The sequence below is a fragment of the Microdochium trichocladiopsis genome (assembly GCF_020744255.1).
Source record: "Microdochium trichocladiopsis strain MPI-CAGE-CH-0230 chromosome Unknown B0I36scaffold_12, whole genome shotgun sequence".
Taxonomy (NCBI): Eukaryota; Fungi; Ascomycota; class Sordariomycetes; order Xylariales; family Microdochiaceae; genus Microdochium; species Microdochium trichocladiopsis.
Window position 1 is genome coordinate 674,744 of NW_025763555.1, and position 17,219 is coordinate 691,962.

At 56.2% G+C, this 17,219-nt stretch overlaps 5 protein-coding genes across 5 annotated transcripts; 3 read left to right on the top strand and 2 right to left on the bottom strand.

Annotated features, from left to right (window-relative positions):
* Positions 1-405: 405 nt before the first annotated feature.
* Positions 406-1,902, bottom strand: B0I36DRAFT_355042 (uncharacterized protein; the record flags this gene model as incomplete). The annotated part of the gene is made up of 3 exons (XM_046157390.1): positions 406-1,191; positions 1,492-1,605; positions 1,786-1,902. The coding sequence occupies 3 exons, from the start codon at positions 1,900-1,902 to the stop codon at positions 406-408; spliced, it is 1,017 nt and encodes a 338-aa protein (XP_046005827.1).
* Positions 1,903-4,592: 2,690 nt separating this feature from the next.
* B0I36DRAFT_396265 (uncharacterized protein) lies at positions 4,593-5,292 on the bottom strand (the record flags this gene model as incomplete). The annotated part of the gene is made up of 1 exon (XM_046161540.1): positions 4,593-5,292. A coding segment is annotated over exon 1 (354 nt), but the record flags the coding sequence as incomplete, so codon positions are not given.
* A 1,216-nt stretch (positions 5,293-6,508) lies between these two features.
* Positions 6,509-8,934, top strand: B0I36DRAFT_377831 (uncharacterized protein; the record flags this gene model as incomplete). The annotated part of the gene is made up of 3 exons (XM_046160600.1): positions 6,509-6,640; positions 7,873-7,893; positions 8,005-8,934. 3 exons carry the CDS (start codon positions 6,509-6,511, stop codon positions 8,932-8,934), a joined length of 1,083 nt encoding a protein of 360 aa, XP_046005829.1.
* A 2,908-nt stretch (positions 8,935-11,842) lies between these two features.
* Positions 11,843-13,446, top strand: B0I36DRAFT_396275 (S-adenosyl-L-methionine-dependent methyltransferase; the record flags this gene model as incomplete). The annotated part of the gene is made up of 7 exons (XM_046161541.1): positions 11,843-11,974; positions 12,058-12,200; positions 12,378-12,444; positions 12,500-12,527; positions 12,671-13,092; positions 13,147-13,231; positions 13,286-13,446. The coding sequence occupies 7 exons, from the start codon at positions 11,843-11,845 to the stop codon at positions 13,429-13,431; spliced, it is 1,023 nt and encodes a 340-aa protein (XP_046005830.1). The 3' UTR covers positions 13,432-13,446.
* Positions 13,447-13,689: 243 nt separating this feature from the next.
* B0I36DRAFT_368795 (uncharacterized protein) lies at positions 13,690-14,079 on the top strand (the record flags this gene model as incomplete). The annotated part of the gene is made up of 1 exon (XM_046159670.1): positions 13,690-14,079. The coding sequence occupies one exon, from the start codon at positions 13,690-13,692 to the stop codon at positions 14,077-14,079; it is 390 nt and encodes a 129-aa protein (XP_046005831.1).
* Between the last annotated feature and the right edge of the window lie 3,140 nt (positions 14,080-17,219).

The window sequence follows — 17,219 nt, forward strand, 5'->3', positions numbered from 1 at the left end:
CTGACTCGGGACCAAGCACGCTGAAATTAATCAATATAGGAGATATGACGGCAAACACGCGGCAAAGTGCCGCAGGCTACTTCCTTTCTCTCAATGAAATTGGCGGTGATCCATCTATCAATATGCTCAAGACTACTGGCCCCGCCTCGATAATGTGGCTGCCGCCGCCTCCCTTCGCTACGCTGCAGCAGTTCCCTGGACACCTGGAAGCCGGTTGGAGTGATTCTATCACAAGTACAGCTAGGTAAAGCCTTGAGCACTGGTCTCAGAGTATAAGCCGTGAATGGTGCCCCTGCAATCGGCTATTTCTAAATGGGACAGTCGCTTATAACGCGCCTGTTGCTAGATTCAAACACAAACCCCTCGTCGCCTCCGGTGCCCATAGTTAGGTTGGAAACGTGAAAACTATCCGCGCCCTTTCAACTGTTGAACGCCCTGGCCACCGCTCCGAGATGACCACGCGGTTGCGGGAGTCTGGAATGCTGTTGTGGCCGAACTGGATTCATCCACATCACCGACCGGCAGGCAGGCTGTATCAGTGGTTGCCGTCGTGCTCGCATACTCTTCCAGCTCTCTAACAAACTTGACAATGCACTGCTTGACAAAGCTGTATGCTTCGCCTTGGGGTTCCTGCTCCGGGGGTATCTCTGCCTTCGTTGACTGGGCAATGAGCTCAGTTTTGGCATACTCTGCAATCTCGTCGAGCTTATCAGGCTCTATCTCGGACAGCGTTTTGTAGATATGATCAGCCTCGCCCGACCGGGCATAGAACATAGACCAGAGAAGCAACTGAACGGCAATGTTGATGTTGGCGGCTCCGGTCGACGTGTGGCGTTGTATTAAACCCGAAAGTTGCTCTGGAGAGACCTCTGTGGGGCTTCGTATGGCCAGGGTCGCTAACTCGATCCTCTTAACGTCATCTGGCCATGCTTTAACTAGTCCACGCATGAGGTGATCGGCAAGTTCGAGATGGAACTCGGGGTCTGGTCTGTATAGGTGACTTTGTCCTCCGCCCATGTTATTGGTTAATCTCAAAGGTGCGGGAGAAGTGGTGGGTAGATGTCGTCGTGCTGGAGGAGTGTGGGAGAATATGGTAGGCGGTAGTCGGAGATGTGTTCCAGCAGTCGAGATGCCCGTGGGGAGGGATTCGGCATGAAGTTGGTTGGGACGGTGATGTACAAGCGGACAACTCTGCAGTTAATATACAGTACGCTAACGTAGGACTCTTGCAGCCTTGGAAGCTACACTCGTCACAGGTCAGCAGTGCAAGCGGCAAAGGAGGGGCCGAGTGGCGCGAAGCCTCGAGATCATGGCTCGGCGCAAAACTGATGGCATGCTGTCGATGAGTGAACTGCTGCGACCTCATTCGTAGATTGGAGGCGGTGCCGTACGCATCTAGCCCCAGCTACGGCTGCACGGGCTCGGAGAGACTCTGTCGCGCCCCCACAAACAAACCGCCCCCACCCGACACTTTGTGGAACCGGCCCCTACCTGGAGAGCGGGCCGGGCTTCGTTCGTTGCGCGATTCCACCGGCTCCAATCAAGTTTGGGACGGGCCCGTGTACGAGTAAACCCCGCCACGACGACAATATTCTTATCGGCACACTTGTGAAGCGCACGCAGTTGAGAAGGGGCTGGCCTCCCGTATCCCCTCATTTCCGGCAATCTCGGGAGGGAGTGGCTACACTGGATGGCGGCGTGGTCACCCATGCATCATCACGGGGCTCCTCTGACACCGCTTGCTTGTCTCTAGCGAGCCAGGCAGAGCCGTTGTTGCGGAAGTACCTCGGGACGACGGCAATGAATGTGGCCGGCACGGCCCCACTCACCGTCCGGCGCACCCCAAACTCGACCCACCGCAAACCCGGGGCCCACAAATCCGCCCCGCTGCCCCCAACACATGTGCCCTCTCTGCCCGACTCCAACGGCCTCTGCTTCGACGTCCCATGCGAGTGCACCACGCCCAGTTGGCTCTCGGACAGCCCCCTCCTGTACTAATGCGTACCGTACTTGGACCAGACAGGCTGCGATGGGTGGCATGCCGAGCCAGGATAGCAGCGGACGGGGGCGAAGCCCGAGTCCGTGAGTGTCTACCCGGCAGCCAACCCTCAGACATGCAGACGCGAGGAGGGCCACGCCATGGGATCATAAGGGTTTCCATTGGCATGCGACACTACGCACCTCTCCTTCTGGAGAGATTCACGACAAGCCAAGGAATATTCCGTCACTCTTCTTCTTATCAGTAACGACCTAGCAGAGCTCCGCGTTTCTAAGGAGCCCGAGCTCATGCCCCGAGGCTCCATGCGCCCCGACCTTGGCTTTGGCCTCATGCTCCTTGGCGGCCGGGTGTGCATGGAACAATAATCCTCGTTCTCTGGGACGGACGACGGCCGGCGGCCCCAGTGCCGAGTGCATCAAGCGGAGGCGGTTGTGGCCGATACGTGGCAGCCCGTTGACGCGGGGTGCGGCACTGCAGGATGTGGATGAATGGATGATGGCCAGGCGCGGCACCTTCAATCCTTGGGCCAGGCCGTCCGAGGCGGGCAAGCCGTGGCTTTATGGTCTCAAGCTCCAGCGGCTAATCCAAGCCGATCGCATGCTGCCCATCATCGAGCTGCCGCATCGCCAAGTCGTGAATTGGAAGTGAAAGCGAGGCACCTATAGGCCTGGCTGGGCTTCTGAAGGGATCTGAAATGAGGCAAAAGACCTGGGTGTGCACGTCAACTACTGGCATCTTTTGAAACGCTGCTCAGGGCTGCGGGTAACGCAGAACCACGCGCCGTGCGCTCGCCGAAGGGGTTCGGAGACTGCACCGGGCCCTTGCCCCATCCTGGCATTTAACTGGCGGAAACAAATCCGCGCACCGAGTGCGAGTCGGGATACATCCTCTGGAGGAGTTCGAGCCCACTGACTTGCATTAGAGAAAGGAGCTTACCAGGAGTAAATACTACTGTCCTGGTAATGTGGGCCGCGTCGGAGCATCGGGAGAGCCGCGTCGAAGTATCGGGAATAATGCGGCCATATCGTCACCTTCCATGTTTACTTCAACGCCACACTCTCACTCCTTCGAGAATAAAGGCCAGAGCCGGGGGTGCTGCCTCTGCTGAATCTTTCGACAGCCGCATTCCAGCTTGTCACCAGATAACTCACGTGCTTCGTGGTCACCGTCAAGCCCGAGTTCGTAGGCACCAGCCGCAACGCCGCCGGCAGTTGCGTGTCCAACTCTGGCATAAGCTTGCAGAAGTGATAGTGGTGCGCCTGGTCTGCAGCGTGTCATACCTTCCGTGCAAACACGCTCCAGGCCTAGTATTCGTACACACTGGACCGTCATTGAGTGGCTCGCTACATTCCCGGCTTATGTTATGCTAAGCCAAAACTGAGTAGCAAGTCACTATTTGGTAATTCATGATGTAGACCATGACCTCATCTCAACTCGTGACGGACGCTAGCTAGGCAGCTGCGACGTAGGATTGTGTACGTGTATCTGGCGCCACATATCTCGGCCTCGTGTATGACAAGCACAAGGCAGACTTCCTGGATCCACCTAGTCTAGCAGAAGTACAGTAGCCGGCAGGGTTTGGGGGCACTTTTCAGGGGGCGTCGATCTTACCCACTCCGCCTCTGCCCCTGATGAGAGGCGGTAAGAAGCAACTCAGTGTTGGTGGCTCTAGAATGATTGTCAGAAAGGCCGGGCAAGGCCTTGTCTCACTGTCCCACGATGAGGCCATTCCTGCGCCGGCGATGGGCTGCCCACAAGGTTGACTTCCTCGAGCCAGTTTCCTCGTGATGGCCGTACCTCAGTCACCGGGCCAGGGTAGAGTTTCTGCCTTGCCGGCCTGACTCAGATACGTGAGCCCACATCGGACTCCTTATCTCTAGCCAAGGTGTTTTCGGCAAAGGGGCTGACGAGGCTAAGATGTGTCAGTGCACAAATAGGCTGCAACTGTCACATGACTCTTCAACAGGCTTGATAAGGTGATTAGAAAGCGAGAGAGCTGTCCCCCCTTCCGCCGGATCTCCAGGCTAGTTCACAAAAACATGGCAAACTCGGCCTTAATCCCCTCACACACCTCCCCAGCCAGCCTCTCCCCGTCTTCCAGCATAGTCGTGACGTCCCCTAACGCACCAGCCTGCCAGACCACACTGATGACCAAATTCCCACTTCTGACACTGACCACGTCGAACACGAGCGGCGCCGAGGTCGGATTTCGCGGCTGCGCGAAAACAATCCACTCCACCTCCACCTCCACCTCCGCCGCCACTGCCGTCGCCATCGCCGCCGTCGTCCCGGCAGCATCAGCAGGCGCAGCAGCAACAGCAGCATGTGAAGGGGCCGACGAGAAAGCAAGCAGGTTGCTGACCTCGTACGAGCAGTCCCTCTTCTGGCCCATCTTCTTGGCCATCCAGCCGCGCACGCTGGGCACCTAGCGCAGCAGGCCGATCGGCTAGTCGGTCAGCGTTGCGGCACGGATGGCGAGCTTCTCCATGGTCGCGGCCGCGGCGGCCCATTCTGCCTCGGTCAGAGGGCCGTCTTGTTTTTGTTCTTCTTCTTGTCGATTTTGTTGTTGAGGTTGTTGCCTGTGGGACTGCCCGAGCGCCGCGCCGACCTGCGCGGCGGGGATGTCGATGATGCGCAGCCGCGTTGGGTTGGCCATGTTGTCGTCAAACACGGGCGGGCCGATCCAGGTCCCTTGCTCGAGCGTGCTTGTCGACGCCCGCACTCCGAGCAGGATGGCGAGCCACTTGGGGAGCAGCACCGCGAAGAGCGGACCGAGAAGGTAGCCCCAGGATATCGGCAGGCGCTTGGGCGTGTCGAAAGGCTCGTCTAGCGTTGTCGTGGGCGGGATCGTGACGTTGGCAGATGAATCTGAGGCGGCCGAGGCATCGCGGACAACCTCGAGAAGGTGCTGGTGGAAGGTAAGCCTGTTTATGCCGTCGCCGAGCATGTGGGAGAATGAAAACTCAATGAAAAGACGCGTCGTCTTCTGTGCAGCCCAAGGGCAAGACAGTCACGCTCCATGGCGGCCGATCTGCAGCATGGGGCTGGTCGACTAGAGGTATCAGCAACTTCTCGATCCTGGTCCTCTCGTCTTCCGTTGTTCCCTTTTCATTGTTGGACGCAATGAATATGTGCTCCCTGAGATCGACACTGGGCACATGCTCGTAGTATGCCTTGTCCGTATGCTTGTTCTTGACCACTCTAGTTAGAAACGGATGCCTCTCAACGACCTGCCTGGTAGCGCCGTAGTAGTGTGTAGGCGATAGTAAATCGCTTGTAGTGCTAGCGTCGTGGCCAAACGTGTACTGTGCCCTTCTTGTTCACGACGTTAGCATCTGGTTTTGTGGTATGTCATACCCGCCTTTACAAACTCTTTTGAGGTAGGAAGAGCCGGTTTGTAGCGGATTTCGGTCGTAAGGCTCCCTGCATGAGCGTGATAGGGGAAAGCGCCCTTGGCGACAAGGTTGATCCTAGCTTCGTGTTCCGACAGTAACGTGTGTAGATTAGAGCGTCACTCTATCCTTACTAACCTAATCCTGTCTGTCTGAATGGGCAGCCCCGGATAGGACGAGATCCACGTTTCCGCCACGGTGGACGGCAAGGTGTCGTCTGGTTATCGTCTAGAGTGGGGTGGCTTCTCACGTCACTAGCATCCGTCTGGCAAGCGTCCTCAATCTCGCATGTTTCTGCCTTGGCGGCAGCTGGAGGGGAAATTGACCCTTGAAATGATGCGTCGGCGTGGGGTTCGACAGCAATGCCCCAGATGAATGACGAGTGCTATCAGACGATCAAAGTTCTTGCGGCCGTGGAGTAAGTGTACAATGTTGCACCTTGGCCGCCAGAACCGAAAGCCCATGCGTGTCCACCAACGAAGTCAACGAATCAGGACAAAGACATGACCGCTACATACTTCCCGCTTGCCATGGTCCGACGCCTCACCCGCATGCAGTGGGGTCTTGAAACATCCGGGGATTTCGCCTACTGCGTCAAAACGTGGTTCCGCCCCTTCATCCAGCAAATCACCACCACTGACAGACCACGATGACGACCCCTAAGGCCGTACCGGGGCATCGCACGAGATTTCGGCGTGGCCGGCGGCTGGCGCAGTTGTGGGACAAGACTGGGGTCTCGACCCGTCTCTGCACGCGACAAAGACTAGGTTCGATCCTATGCGTGCTGGGGGGAAAAGTGCACAGTAGCACGCACCGAGTTGTGCAAAGATCGACGTGCCTACTATCGAACTAATGCGTCATGTTGAACGAGGCGGCTCAAGCCGGGACCGCCAGCTTATTTGATGTTCCCCACTAGTTACCTCGCGTAGCATCTATGCGTTAGCGTTTGTTGTGAGGCCAAGAAGAGCCACATCCCGGGTTGTCCTGCTCGACACACTTGGCATAAAATAAGTCGCAAATTAGTGACCGCAACCCATCGCGGCAATACCCGCAATCCGGACTACATAGCTCGACTATATCAAACTCTCACCCATGGATAAGTCAATGTAGCGGAGAAATGCAGAAACACCAAATTGCATCTCCTCTTGTGATTGCCGACTCATCTTTACGACCAGCATCCCGATTTAGTACACCACAGCCATCGAGAAGCAGCAATGCCAGACAATGGAGTGCGAGAAGCATGTGTGCAGTCAAACACGGAGTGGAGTCTCGCCATGCACACACGTCAAACCCGTGGTCCAGCCACGCCAGGAACGGGACCTGGGCGGCGCGAAGGAGGCACCTCCCCGCCATGGCTCATCACCGTCGTGGCCAGCCAGACTACACCCGTGGCGGCCATGCAATGAACCGTCTTCACAGTCAACTGCACGATCAGAGTTGGCGCCGAAGCTGAACTTCGCTGGCCCCGCGAGCAGTCTGGGCGACGAGAATAAGCAACCCACGCTCCCGCCGAAAGGCCCGTCAGGCCGGCGGTCTGATGATGGCGTCCTTGTCCCCAGGCAATAAATACAACGTGCCATCTGCCTGCTGAGCCCATGCTCCTCGCGTCACTCGCACCGCCTCACTTCGCTCACTGATGTCGTGTTGGCCACAGTTGAAACACGGGGTTCAATTGAGATAATCGAGCCTCTGTCTCGTACCGCGCCGTTGCCGCGCTGTGACCAAGACACAAAAAAGCACGGAAACACTCACAGCAACGACCAGCACACTCCGGGAGCCGTCACGAGAACGAGTGGGAGGGAGGACTACATGTCCCTGCACGCAGAGCACAGCTGAACGATCGCTGTTGGTGCGGGCACTTGTTTGCTGATCCGACTACACACCCAGGCAAGCACGCAAACATGCACACACTTGGGAGCAGCAAGCACAAGCATCCAGCCACTTATACTCGCTTGCCTCCCCAGAGGCCCCTGGCACGCTGTCAGCTTGCATCCCCTCCACGGGAGCCTTAATCACACGATCGTTACAATCATCACTTGAATCACATCTCTGGCTTCCACGAGCGTTCGCTTTCGTTTTGCTGTACTTCATACCATCATAGCCGTCTGGGACCTGCCACCCAGCCAAGCCCGGGAAGAGTTTGCCACCATGTATTTCGAACCCCGCGGCGTCTGCCTGGCGGGCCTGTCCAGCTTCCTCCGTCGGCGGGCACACCTGTATCTGGCTTACGTGGGGGTGTCGATGATCCTGCTGAGCATGTATATCCTCTCCGTTCCGATCGACGGGCTCAATATCGCCAAGATGCTGCCGTCGTCCTCAAACCCGGGCTCGATGCAAGATGGAGACGACGTGGGAGGGCCACAGACTAACGAGATAACGACGCATGTCATCACGGATGGTGGCTCGGGGCCAAGCGGACAGCAGGATGAGATCCTCTTAACAGCAGGAACACAGCCAGATCTCTCGCAGCCACGGGAGCAGGCTGCCAACGCCACACTAGGGGTATGTGCCATGTTGCCCACCTCTTTTGCGATACCTTGTTGTAGCTTGCGCGCCACGGACACGTGATTTTGTAAATTATGCAACCAGCTAACGACAGCTCGCCACAACCAGTTCGAAAACCTCCTCGTCCTCTCCAACCGCCCGTCATGGCGGACACGCGGCGTTCAAGCAGCGGCGAATCTGACGGGGCTGGAGTTCACCATCCCTCCACAGCCGCCCAACTCCAAAGCCACCGTTGAAGCATTCATGTCGATAAGCCCCGAGGGCGAAAAGTCCCGGCCGGCGCTCGGGTCCGCGACGGCGTGGCTTGCACACATCGACCTGCTCAAGCACATCCTCTCGTCTGACCTCGAGACTGCCTTCATCGTCGAGGACGACGTCGACTGGGACGTGCGCATCAAGAACCAGCTGCGGCTCGTCTCAGACAACGTGCGCGCGTTCCGGCGCCGCAAGATCAACCTGACCGACGAGGTCGTGGTCCAGGACAACGACGCCGAAAGTGACCCCAACGACAACACCCCCTATGGAACGGACTGGGACGTCCTGTGGCTCGGACACTGCGGCTCGCTCGGCCACGACGACGACAAGCACCGCCGGCCGCTGCCCTACGAGGACGAGTCCCGCGTGCCCGGCGACAAGTTCACCGGCTGGTCGCGCGATTACTTCCTCGAGGAGACGCCCGAGGGCCACCGCGTGGTCCAGGAGTCCCGCATGACCATCTGCACGTTCGGATATGCCGTCTCGCGCCAGGGCGTGCTCAACGTGCTCGCTCAGGTCATGAAGGGCGGCTACGAGGCCTTTGACGTCGCCCTGCACGCGCACTGCAGCGAGGGCCGGCTCAAGTGCGTCACCGTCTCGCCGGCCGTGTTCCACCATTACGAGCCCAGCGCCGCGCACGGCTACGTCAGCCCCGTCAAAGAGGGCGACGGCAAGGGCAAGGCCAAGAGCGAGAACGAGTTTGAGGGCTTCATGGGCACCACGGCCAACATTGTCGATAGCGCCAGGTGTCATGCCCTGTGGGGGAAATCATGCTTGCCTTGAGAGACCCGTCTTCTCTCTAGGCGGTGTCTGTCTTCTGGAACCATGGGTGTCTTCATGGACTTTCGTTGCATATATATATATGTGTGTGTGTGTGTATTGTATAGCCGCTCCCGTCGGGAAGCTCACCAGGCTGTTCTCGTCAGCGAATTGTCCGAGTTCCCCCCCTTTGACCCAGAAGGTCTCGTCTGCAAGAACCAAAGCAGCACGGCCAGGGAGTGGCTGTGAGGAGGAAGAGGGTCCACCCACTCACATTTCATAAGCTCTGCCCATGCCTCTTCGTACTCGAGGCGAGGTGGTCCGACGAAGTTGATCCCTGGCTTTTGAAGGTTGAGTTCGGCAGTATTACGTTTGAAGGCACCAAGGGTCGTCAACGCGTCGCGTCTCGGTTGACCCGGGGACACAACTGCGAACTCGATTTTGTCAGCGACGGCTTCAGCTTGATGTGCTTTTCTTCAACAAAACTCACCACCAGACCCATCGAACACGGGATAGTAGAGTGGCTCGACCTAATGCAGTGTCACAAACCCGAAGGCAAATAGGTCCACCACAAATAGCAAGAGGGTGAGATTAGTAAGCGAGGACCACTTCAAATCCCGTATCACTTGGATCTCTTCATTCTTCGTCCTCAGCAAACCAACCTCAGCATCAACATCGGCAACGTATACACATGGATTGGTTTCTGATGTTTCACAGTTGCAGGAAGGGCAGGAGAACGCAGATGCGGCATGGGATTGATCGACTAGACTTGAGCGAAACAGGTTTTTGATTGATTGAACACATTGACACAACGTAGAGCCAATTTTCAGGCTGGAGTGACGGCTCCAGCTGCTTAAGTTCCACTCCTCGCCCCTTTTGGAGTCTTTAGATGCGCAACTGAGGTGCGTCTGAGACAGAGGCTAACAGGGAGAGCTGGCTAGCAATACAGACCACCCAAGCGCCCGCTCCTTGAACAATGGCCCATGACTTCACGTGCCGTTCCAATCATTGATCAGCAGACCAGCGTACTGACAACACTCTTGCTTCTGTGAATACGGATCCCAGAGATGCAGTTGGGTTCGCGCCCATAGCGAAGGCCAAGTGTTTAGGGCGTACAGCAGTCAATGCCATCCGTCAGATTGTCTGCGGGGTGCCACTTGCCAGCGGGTCTGCTTTCTTTCCGGTCCCTGGTGACATGCCTGGATGGACTTCCACCTCAAGTTTATTCAGCTGTGCTACAAGCTCGTTGAGTCTGTCGAACGGTGGAATCTTGTCCACTCTTCCTCATCTTCTGCCCGTTAAGTCATATCTTTGATGAGACTATCATCGAAATGGCCACGGACATGGTCACCAACTTCGCCAAGCTGCAGATCCACGAGAGCCAGGCCTTTGTACAGCTGACAAGCTGGTTGGGAAGCCCCAAGTTCTGTGCTTAGAAGTTGCAAACACTGCCGAGACGCCATCCTTGCCCATTGCTCTGACTTTCAGGTGGCTTGCTTGCTTCTCCAGGTCACTTCCCAGAACACTAGCAGGCTCGTCAATCGTGACAACATGGACGTCTCCTTCGAGCCGTTCGGGCTCAGTTGACTTTGGAAAAAGAAAGGCAGATCGTGCGCCAAATTCCCAGTCAGGCTATAGCTGCCCTGAATCCACCCATCGAGACGGGCTACTGGTGCCCTATGATCTGCGCAGCAGCCAACGGCGACGACGAACAGGCGCAAGCACGATCTGCATACTTGCCAGCTTGACAAGCTCTTGTGCTAGCTCTCAAGCAAGGCGTTCGACGAGGCGACTGCCTCTTCACTTCGTCTAGCTTGCGAAATCCTTGGCTATCTTGGACGAATCAAAGAGGCAGGATGGTGTGGAATGGCGCGGCCTGCCCTGGCAGACTATCAGGGTCTGCCGCATCGTGGCATTCATTTGACCTCCTGCTCCCGGATGCTCCCGGCGGGCTACGCTCGCATTAGCAAGAGCAGGGGACCCCGGGGGCAAGCGTTCACGTAACTTTACATATTGCTGCACGTCATGTTGCGTGCCCGCAATGCCGAGGGTCCCAATTGGGAAAATGCTGTGGTGCAACACAAGTGGGTGGGCCGGGTGCTTGAACAGCTGAGCTATTGTCAAGACCGGGGAGCGCATGCCCTGTGTTGTTCTTCCTTAACCGGCGCTTCGCTGGCACAACATTTTCCGGGATGCCGAGATCAAGGACATGATTGAAAAAGCGAGCCTGTGAGGGCAAAGATCGTATGATGTCGTGCTTATCAGTTTATCCTGTAGCGCTTCCACCCTAGTCAAGACAAGCCTAAGCTGAGTGGCGCTGCCATTACAGGCGCTAGGTCGAGTATGGCAGGCAGCTCGACTCGAATACAGCTAGGGACTTGAAGGTTGCCAAGAGCCCGGCTTCATAGCGGCGCGGAAGAAAGGTCAGTGGGGAAGGGCAGTGCTGCTAGATAAAGTACACAGCTTCCTGGGCGGAACGAGGGATTGTTGACGTGAGGCATTAGAGGATTGACAGCGGCCATGCGAATGCCCCTGCGCCACGGAGCTTAAGGACTCGGCTGAGTTGAGTGCGTGGAGGTGAACGACAGGAAAAGCAATGGCGAAGACAGCTGCGCAGAGGAACGACATGGAGCGAGGATGATGCTGGTAGGCGGCGTGGCACCCCTGTGGTTGAAATTAAAGAAGCGACTTGCGCACACGGGGAGCTAGCCTTGGACCAATCACGACACCACCATAATGGGCTGCCCATCCTGTATGTTAGCCGTATGGTCAAGACTCCAATTTCACTCTCCAGCGCTCTGACCACGAACTTGACATCTCTACACTGCGTCCTCTCTGCCACCTTGCCCGGTTATCATTCCAACCACACTCCCGTATGCCTCCAGCACGGTTTCGCTCTTGACTATATATCTGACACAGACACTCTGCAAATATGGGTGCCTCAAAAGCATCTGCCAATGTTCCAGGTGATCCTGCCCAAGTTGCCTCGCCCCCCAAGGACGAACTGACGACAGAGGGCCAGCACGCTGCCAGCCAGCCTGAGCCGCCCACGCCTCCACTCGCCGTACGTGCTTATATTCAATTGGGGGTTGGTACTGAAACAGGAACCACCTTGATCGACTGACAACTTTTCGACCCGTGCTGTAGGAGGTGGAGGAAGAATACGGGAATGACTCCGCCTACGCCGAATCCATCACCAACTCGACAGCCTCGCTTTCCGCCAGCATTCTCGAGTGCCGCACTTTGCATGGCCGTACATACCACAGTGGACGGGGCGAGGGGCAGTCATGGTTCTTACGTCACACCCTTCATCACACGACAATGAGCCTGACTGGGCTCAAGGCACCCAAACGATGATCGGCATGGCGAGGCAATGGATATCCTTTAGGTCACCACCGTGATCGGCGCCGTGGCAAGAGCGTGGTCCGTGGGGAGATTCTCATACTGACCAAGGCTTTGTACCACAGTCACCACAGTTCAACACTGATGCAAGACGGAAAGCTATATCTGGCTGATCTCAGGGACACTGTTGAGGTTCGTCCACTTGATACCCGACATTTCCAATGCGCCTATTGACTCTTGATTGCAGAAAGTACTCGACGTCGGTTGCGGAACAGGTATGTCTCCCCAGCAAGCCTTCATTCAATATTGGCGCATACAACAGCTGACTCATCGACATAGGCATATGGGCAATGTGTGCAACGATACCCTAACATGACTCTACGCGATCCCGAGCTGACATCCTGCTGTGATTTCGCAGAACAACATCCCGAGTCCGAAGTCATCGGCCTGGACATTTCACCGCAACAGCCACACTGGATTCCTGTCAATTTGAAATTCGAGGTAGATGACATCACACAGCCGTGGACCTATGACCCAAACACATTCGACTACATCCACATGCGCTGGCTGGTGGGCTCGATAACAGACTGGACCCTTCTCTACAAAGAGATCTTCACGGCCCTCAAGCCAGGCGGCATCTTCGAACACAAAGAGTCGTCCTGTGACATTCGGAGCGACAACGGCACCGTCGGCCGGGATACTGCGCTTGCGCTGTGGGGTACGGTGTTTTTGGAAGCTGGGGTGAAGGTCAAACGCACGTTTGCTGTAGTCGAGGACGACATTCAAGTGAAAGCGATGGAGGCTGCGGTATTTGTAGATGTCCAGGTCACCAACATGAGGGTGAGTGTGTCGCAGGGTTGCCCTTCGCGTGCGAGCCGCACTGACTTTGTACAGGTGCCGATTGGTGGTTGGCCCTCTGACGAGAAGGATAAGACCATCGGCAAGTATGCCCAGCTGGCTGTCCAGAGAGATGTTGAAGGTAAAACCAGCCTACCCCAAACAGATGGCATGTGCAGTACTGACATGTTGGCAGGCTTCGTGACCTTCATGTGGAGCTCTGTGATGGGTTGGTCTAAGGAGGAGATTGCGGTGTACGCTGCGCACCTACGAGGAGAGCTCAACTCCGGCAAGTTCCACGCTTGGTGCCCCATGAAAGTTGTCATCGGCAGGAAACCTTGAGCGACGAGACTGGGTCGTGGTGGTTTTTCCAAGAGTCACGAATACCTGCCCAGGTTACATAAAACTTCGTGATGCTGCCCTCCACACCCTTGCGGGACCTGGCGATATCATACTCATGCTTTCCCGCTGGTTTCTGTGGGGAGACTACCACGAACACTTGCTCCTTCCCCCCTTTGCATTGCACGGGGCATACTGGCTTTCGCATTGGACACGAGCGGTGGGGTTCGAATATGGCCTGAGATTATTGAGCTACCAAGGATGAACGGCGACTGGCTCATTAATGCACTGTCCCATCCCGACGGCTCTGGTCATCCCGCCGACGAGTACGCAACCTGGGTCAAGGACGAAAATGCACTGTCCAATGCGCTGCAGCATCTCGATGGCGTAAACTGGGAGGATACAGACCTCTGTACCGAAAAGCTCTTCCCGTGCTTCAAGATCTTCAGAGCGGCGATCGACTCCTTCCTCGCCCACATGATGTTCACCAAGGTGCGGAAGTATATTCCCAAGCTGCGCCATCGCCCAGGCCGAGTACACTGCACGCGCAACTTCAAGGCACGCCGACTGTGGGCACTATATGCGACTCGTGCCAGCGGCCCTTGCAATGCTTCCAACGAGGCCTTACCCTCACCATCGCCCCTAACGTAGCAGGATGGATCTAGTGGCGACCGCACGCTGAACCGCATGGTCATTATCAGCCCATATTACCCCCATTATCTGATGGACACGGTCGAGCAATCTCGCGCCGTGGCATTGCACCTTTACGCGCCGTTGTGTAACGAAGGGTTACGCACCTCCAAAGGCACGTCAAGTCATCTCGATCTATGGAAAGATGACCGTATGGCTTGACATTCTTCCATCCCATCCACAATCTGCTCATGCTTGAAGAGTATTGACTTTTCGCAGCCTCCGCCTCCAGCTTGTCACTCGTGCGAACTTTTCTTGCCATGGTTTGGGGCATCTCAACCTGTTATGGACGTTGACATCGTTCCATGGCCTTCGAGCGGCCTCAGAACCAGTTTGGAACTGGCCCAAGGTCTAACAGGCTGTAGTGATGGCCATGGTCTACGAGCAGCGGAGGTCGCCCTTGGACGAACACTCCACCAGCAATCGATTAACCCTTGAACGCTACGTGAAAGACCCTGCTACAGGATTCCATTCCGCGGACAGCTTCAAGTACCTCTCACAATCAAAAGTGTACTTATCCTTTCCCCCCAAGATCGTCCTCATTTGCCGACATTGCTCTTCCAGATATTTCGAGCTCTATCCAGCTCGTCTTCATCCCCGAAACGGAGGCCGTGTTCCCGGCAGAGGATACCCAGGTTGTGGAGACACATGAGTGCTATCGGATGGTTGTCTCCAAGTTGACTGTGCCCATATCCGTTGCTGCTTCTAACAGCTCCAAGGCCTCGTCATATCTACCTTGACCGTTGTAGATCATCGCAAGATTGGATTGAGACACGATCGTGTCCTGATGAAACTTTCCAAGGGCCTCGAGTGTGGCCAAGGACTGCGCGCAATGAAGCTTCAGTTTCCGCATATACATGCTGCACTTGATCCCTAGCAAAGTCGTCGACATAAAACGATCTGAAACTGAGCCAGCTGCGGAGAGCCGAAGACCTGGGATATGGGTCATAGGTACTGTAGTTACCCCCGCGGGGAGCTGGGAGATGATTGGGGACAGGGTTCTAAGCACGAGAAACAAATTGTGCACTTGAGGTGGAATTGGGTCAATCAGCTCTGGCTAGTCACAAGGCAGAACATCAGGAATCGGATTCAGCATGTCGGCAGGGTGCTGGCTAGACATGTGTGACGGAGCTGGACCAGGTCCCCTATGTACTGGGACGCCTGACTGGCCCCGAGATTCTCGGCTGATCTCCGTGCGCTTGTGGAGACAGCCTGTCCCGTAGGAACTGACTCCACAACATCAAGTTGACCTTGTGACAGCAACAGTCTACATAAGACAGGCGAGAGGCCGGGCGAATCTGTTGTCTTGATCTGCCAGTACAAGAGCCCACCAGAACTGAGTTCCCATCAGACGCTCCATCGCCGGTGATGATGGGAAGTGACGGAATGTTGTGATATTCACGATGTTTCCCGTACAACTGAGGAGAAGATGCGTGCGTCTCTGGTACGGCCTTGTGCGGACCTCGCAGATCTGAGGATGCAGGATGCAGAAGCATGAAATGTCTATGGCATGATACCAGATACATTGTGAAGCAACGCACAGCCGTTCAGTAGTGTAGCGATGTCTGACGCAGTGTGGCGATCAATGCACTGCATCCTAAAGCGAAGGCCTATTCCGACGACATGCGCGCAGCAGCGTACAGTAGCGCAGAATATAATCCACGAGCAATGGCCAACGACTGTCAGTGTGGTCGCCGCACGGCGCACTGCGGACTTCTCCAGGTACAGATTCATTGGAGGCGCGGCTCGTGGTAGTCTGTAGCCCGCACTGTGTTGCTGGCTCGTGCCCGAGCTCTGTTGCCGGCCACAGGCTGCGCCGCACTTTCACGAGACAGTTCTTGGCCCGTGTTAACGCGATCCATCAAGAGACCCTGGGACGCAGTCAATCGCCAAAAATGCGTGGTTGATTTTGGATCAGAGTCAATAGTGGCGCCATGCGGGCCAAACACTGGCTCTCTGACTTGCTTATGCCGGGAATGGACTGCCTTGCCAGTACGAACTGGTGCGCGTCGACAGGGACGCAGCCGCGAGGCAATTGGTATGCATCCACATATCCGATGACTGTGTCCAGCTTTGGCTTTGTTGCTGTGTGCTGCGCTGCATTGTGCGCAATGCGTACATGGAGAAAGAGACTGAGAGTAGAGCAGGAAGGAAGAGAGGCACACGGTCACCAGCCCACGAAGGGGGTATAGAGCAGGGCGAGCAAGTGATTGGTAAGGCTGCGTGATGTGCGGAAAATGCAATCCAAGTTCAGGGCGTCCAGTAAACCCTCCCTTGCAGAAACAACTCATATGGTGTCGCTGCAGCATTGCCAAGCACGACGATCAAGTGGGCCGTAGTCGATGTTGGAGAAAACTCCGTAGAGAAGGCAGGCAATAGTCATCCATCCTGAGTTAATCCGACTCATTGAAAGCACTGCATTGTACGGGTTGACTTGTGACCTCATACTGCTCCCTGGTGATGTGATCTGAAGCTACGTGGATTGTGTTGAACTCGTTCACTGATCGTTCAGGTGCTTTGCAGGGCCAGTGTCACGAATACCAGGTATGGGAGCAGCATCTTTCCATGTACTCTGTAGCAGCGCGCCACGGAGATTAGCTTTCCGCAGAGCACTCTCGGATACCACTCTATTGAGCCACCACACACAGTTCCCCCATTGAAGAGAACCCTTTCATCTCCCCGAACAGCGTAAAAACCCATCTGAGAATCCACAACAATGTCCATCATGTCTAACACCATCAGCATCTTCGGCCGCGGCATCCAAGCCCCATCTCGTGCATCCAGAAGATCTGCACCCCGTCGACTATCTTGACGACGGCGTCAAGAGCCAGTTTGGCTCTCCGGACTACCAGCGTCGCCTGGCTAACGGGCCACGTGGCCGAAAATACCGTGATTGGGGGGAACAACTGCTGCGGGTGGCTTCGGTGGTGACTCCGGTGGTGCGACAAAGACGTCGACGACGGCAGTGCCGACCACGACTTTGGGCAGCTCGGGGTCTTCTGGATCCTCCGGGGCAGGAGGCTCGAGCCGTGGATCCGGGAGTACGCACGGCGGTGCCGCGGCCAGTGTATACATCAGCATCACAAAGATGCTTTCTCTAG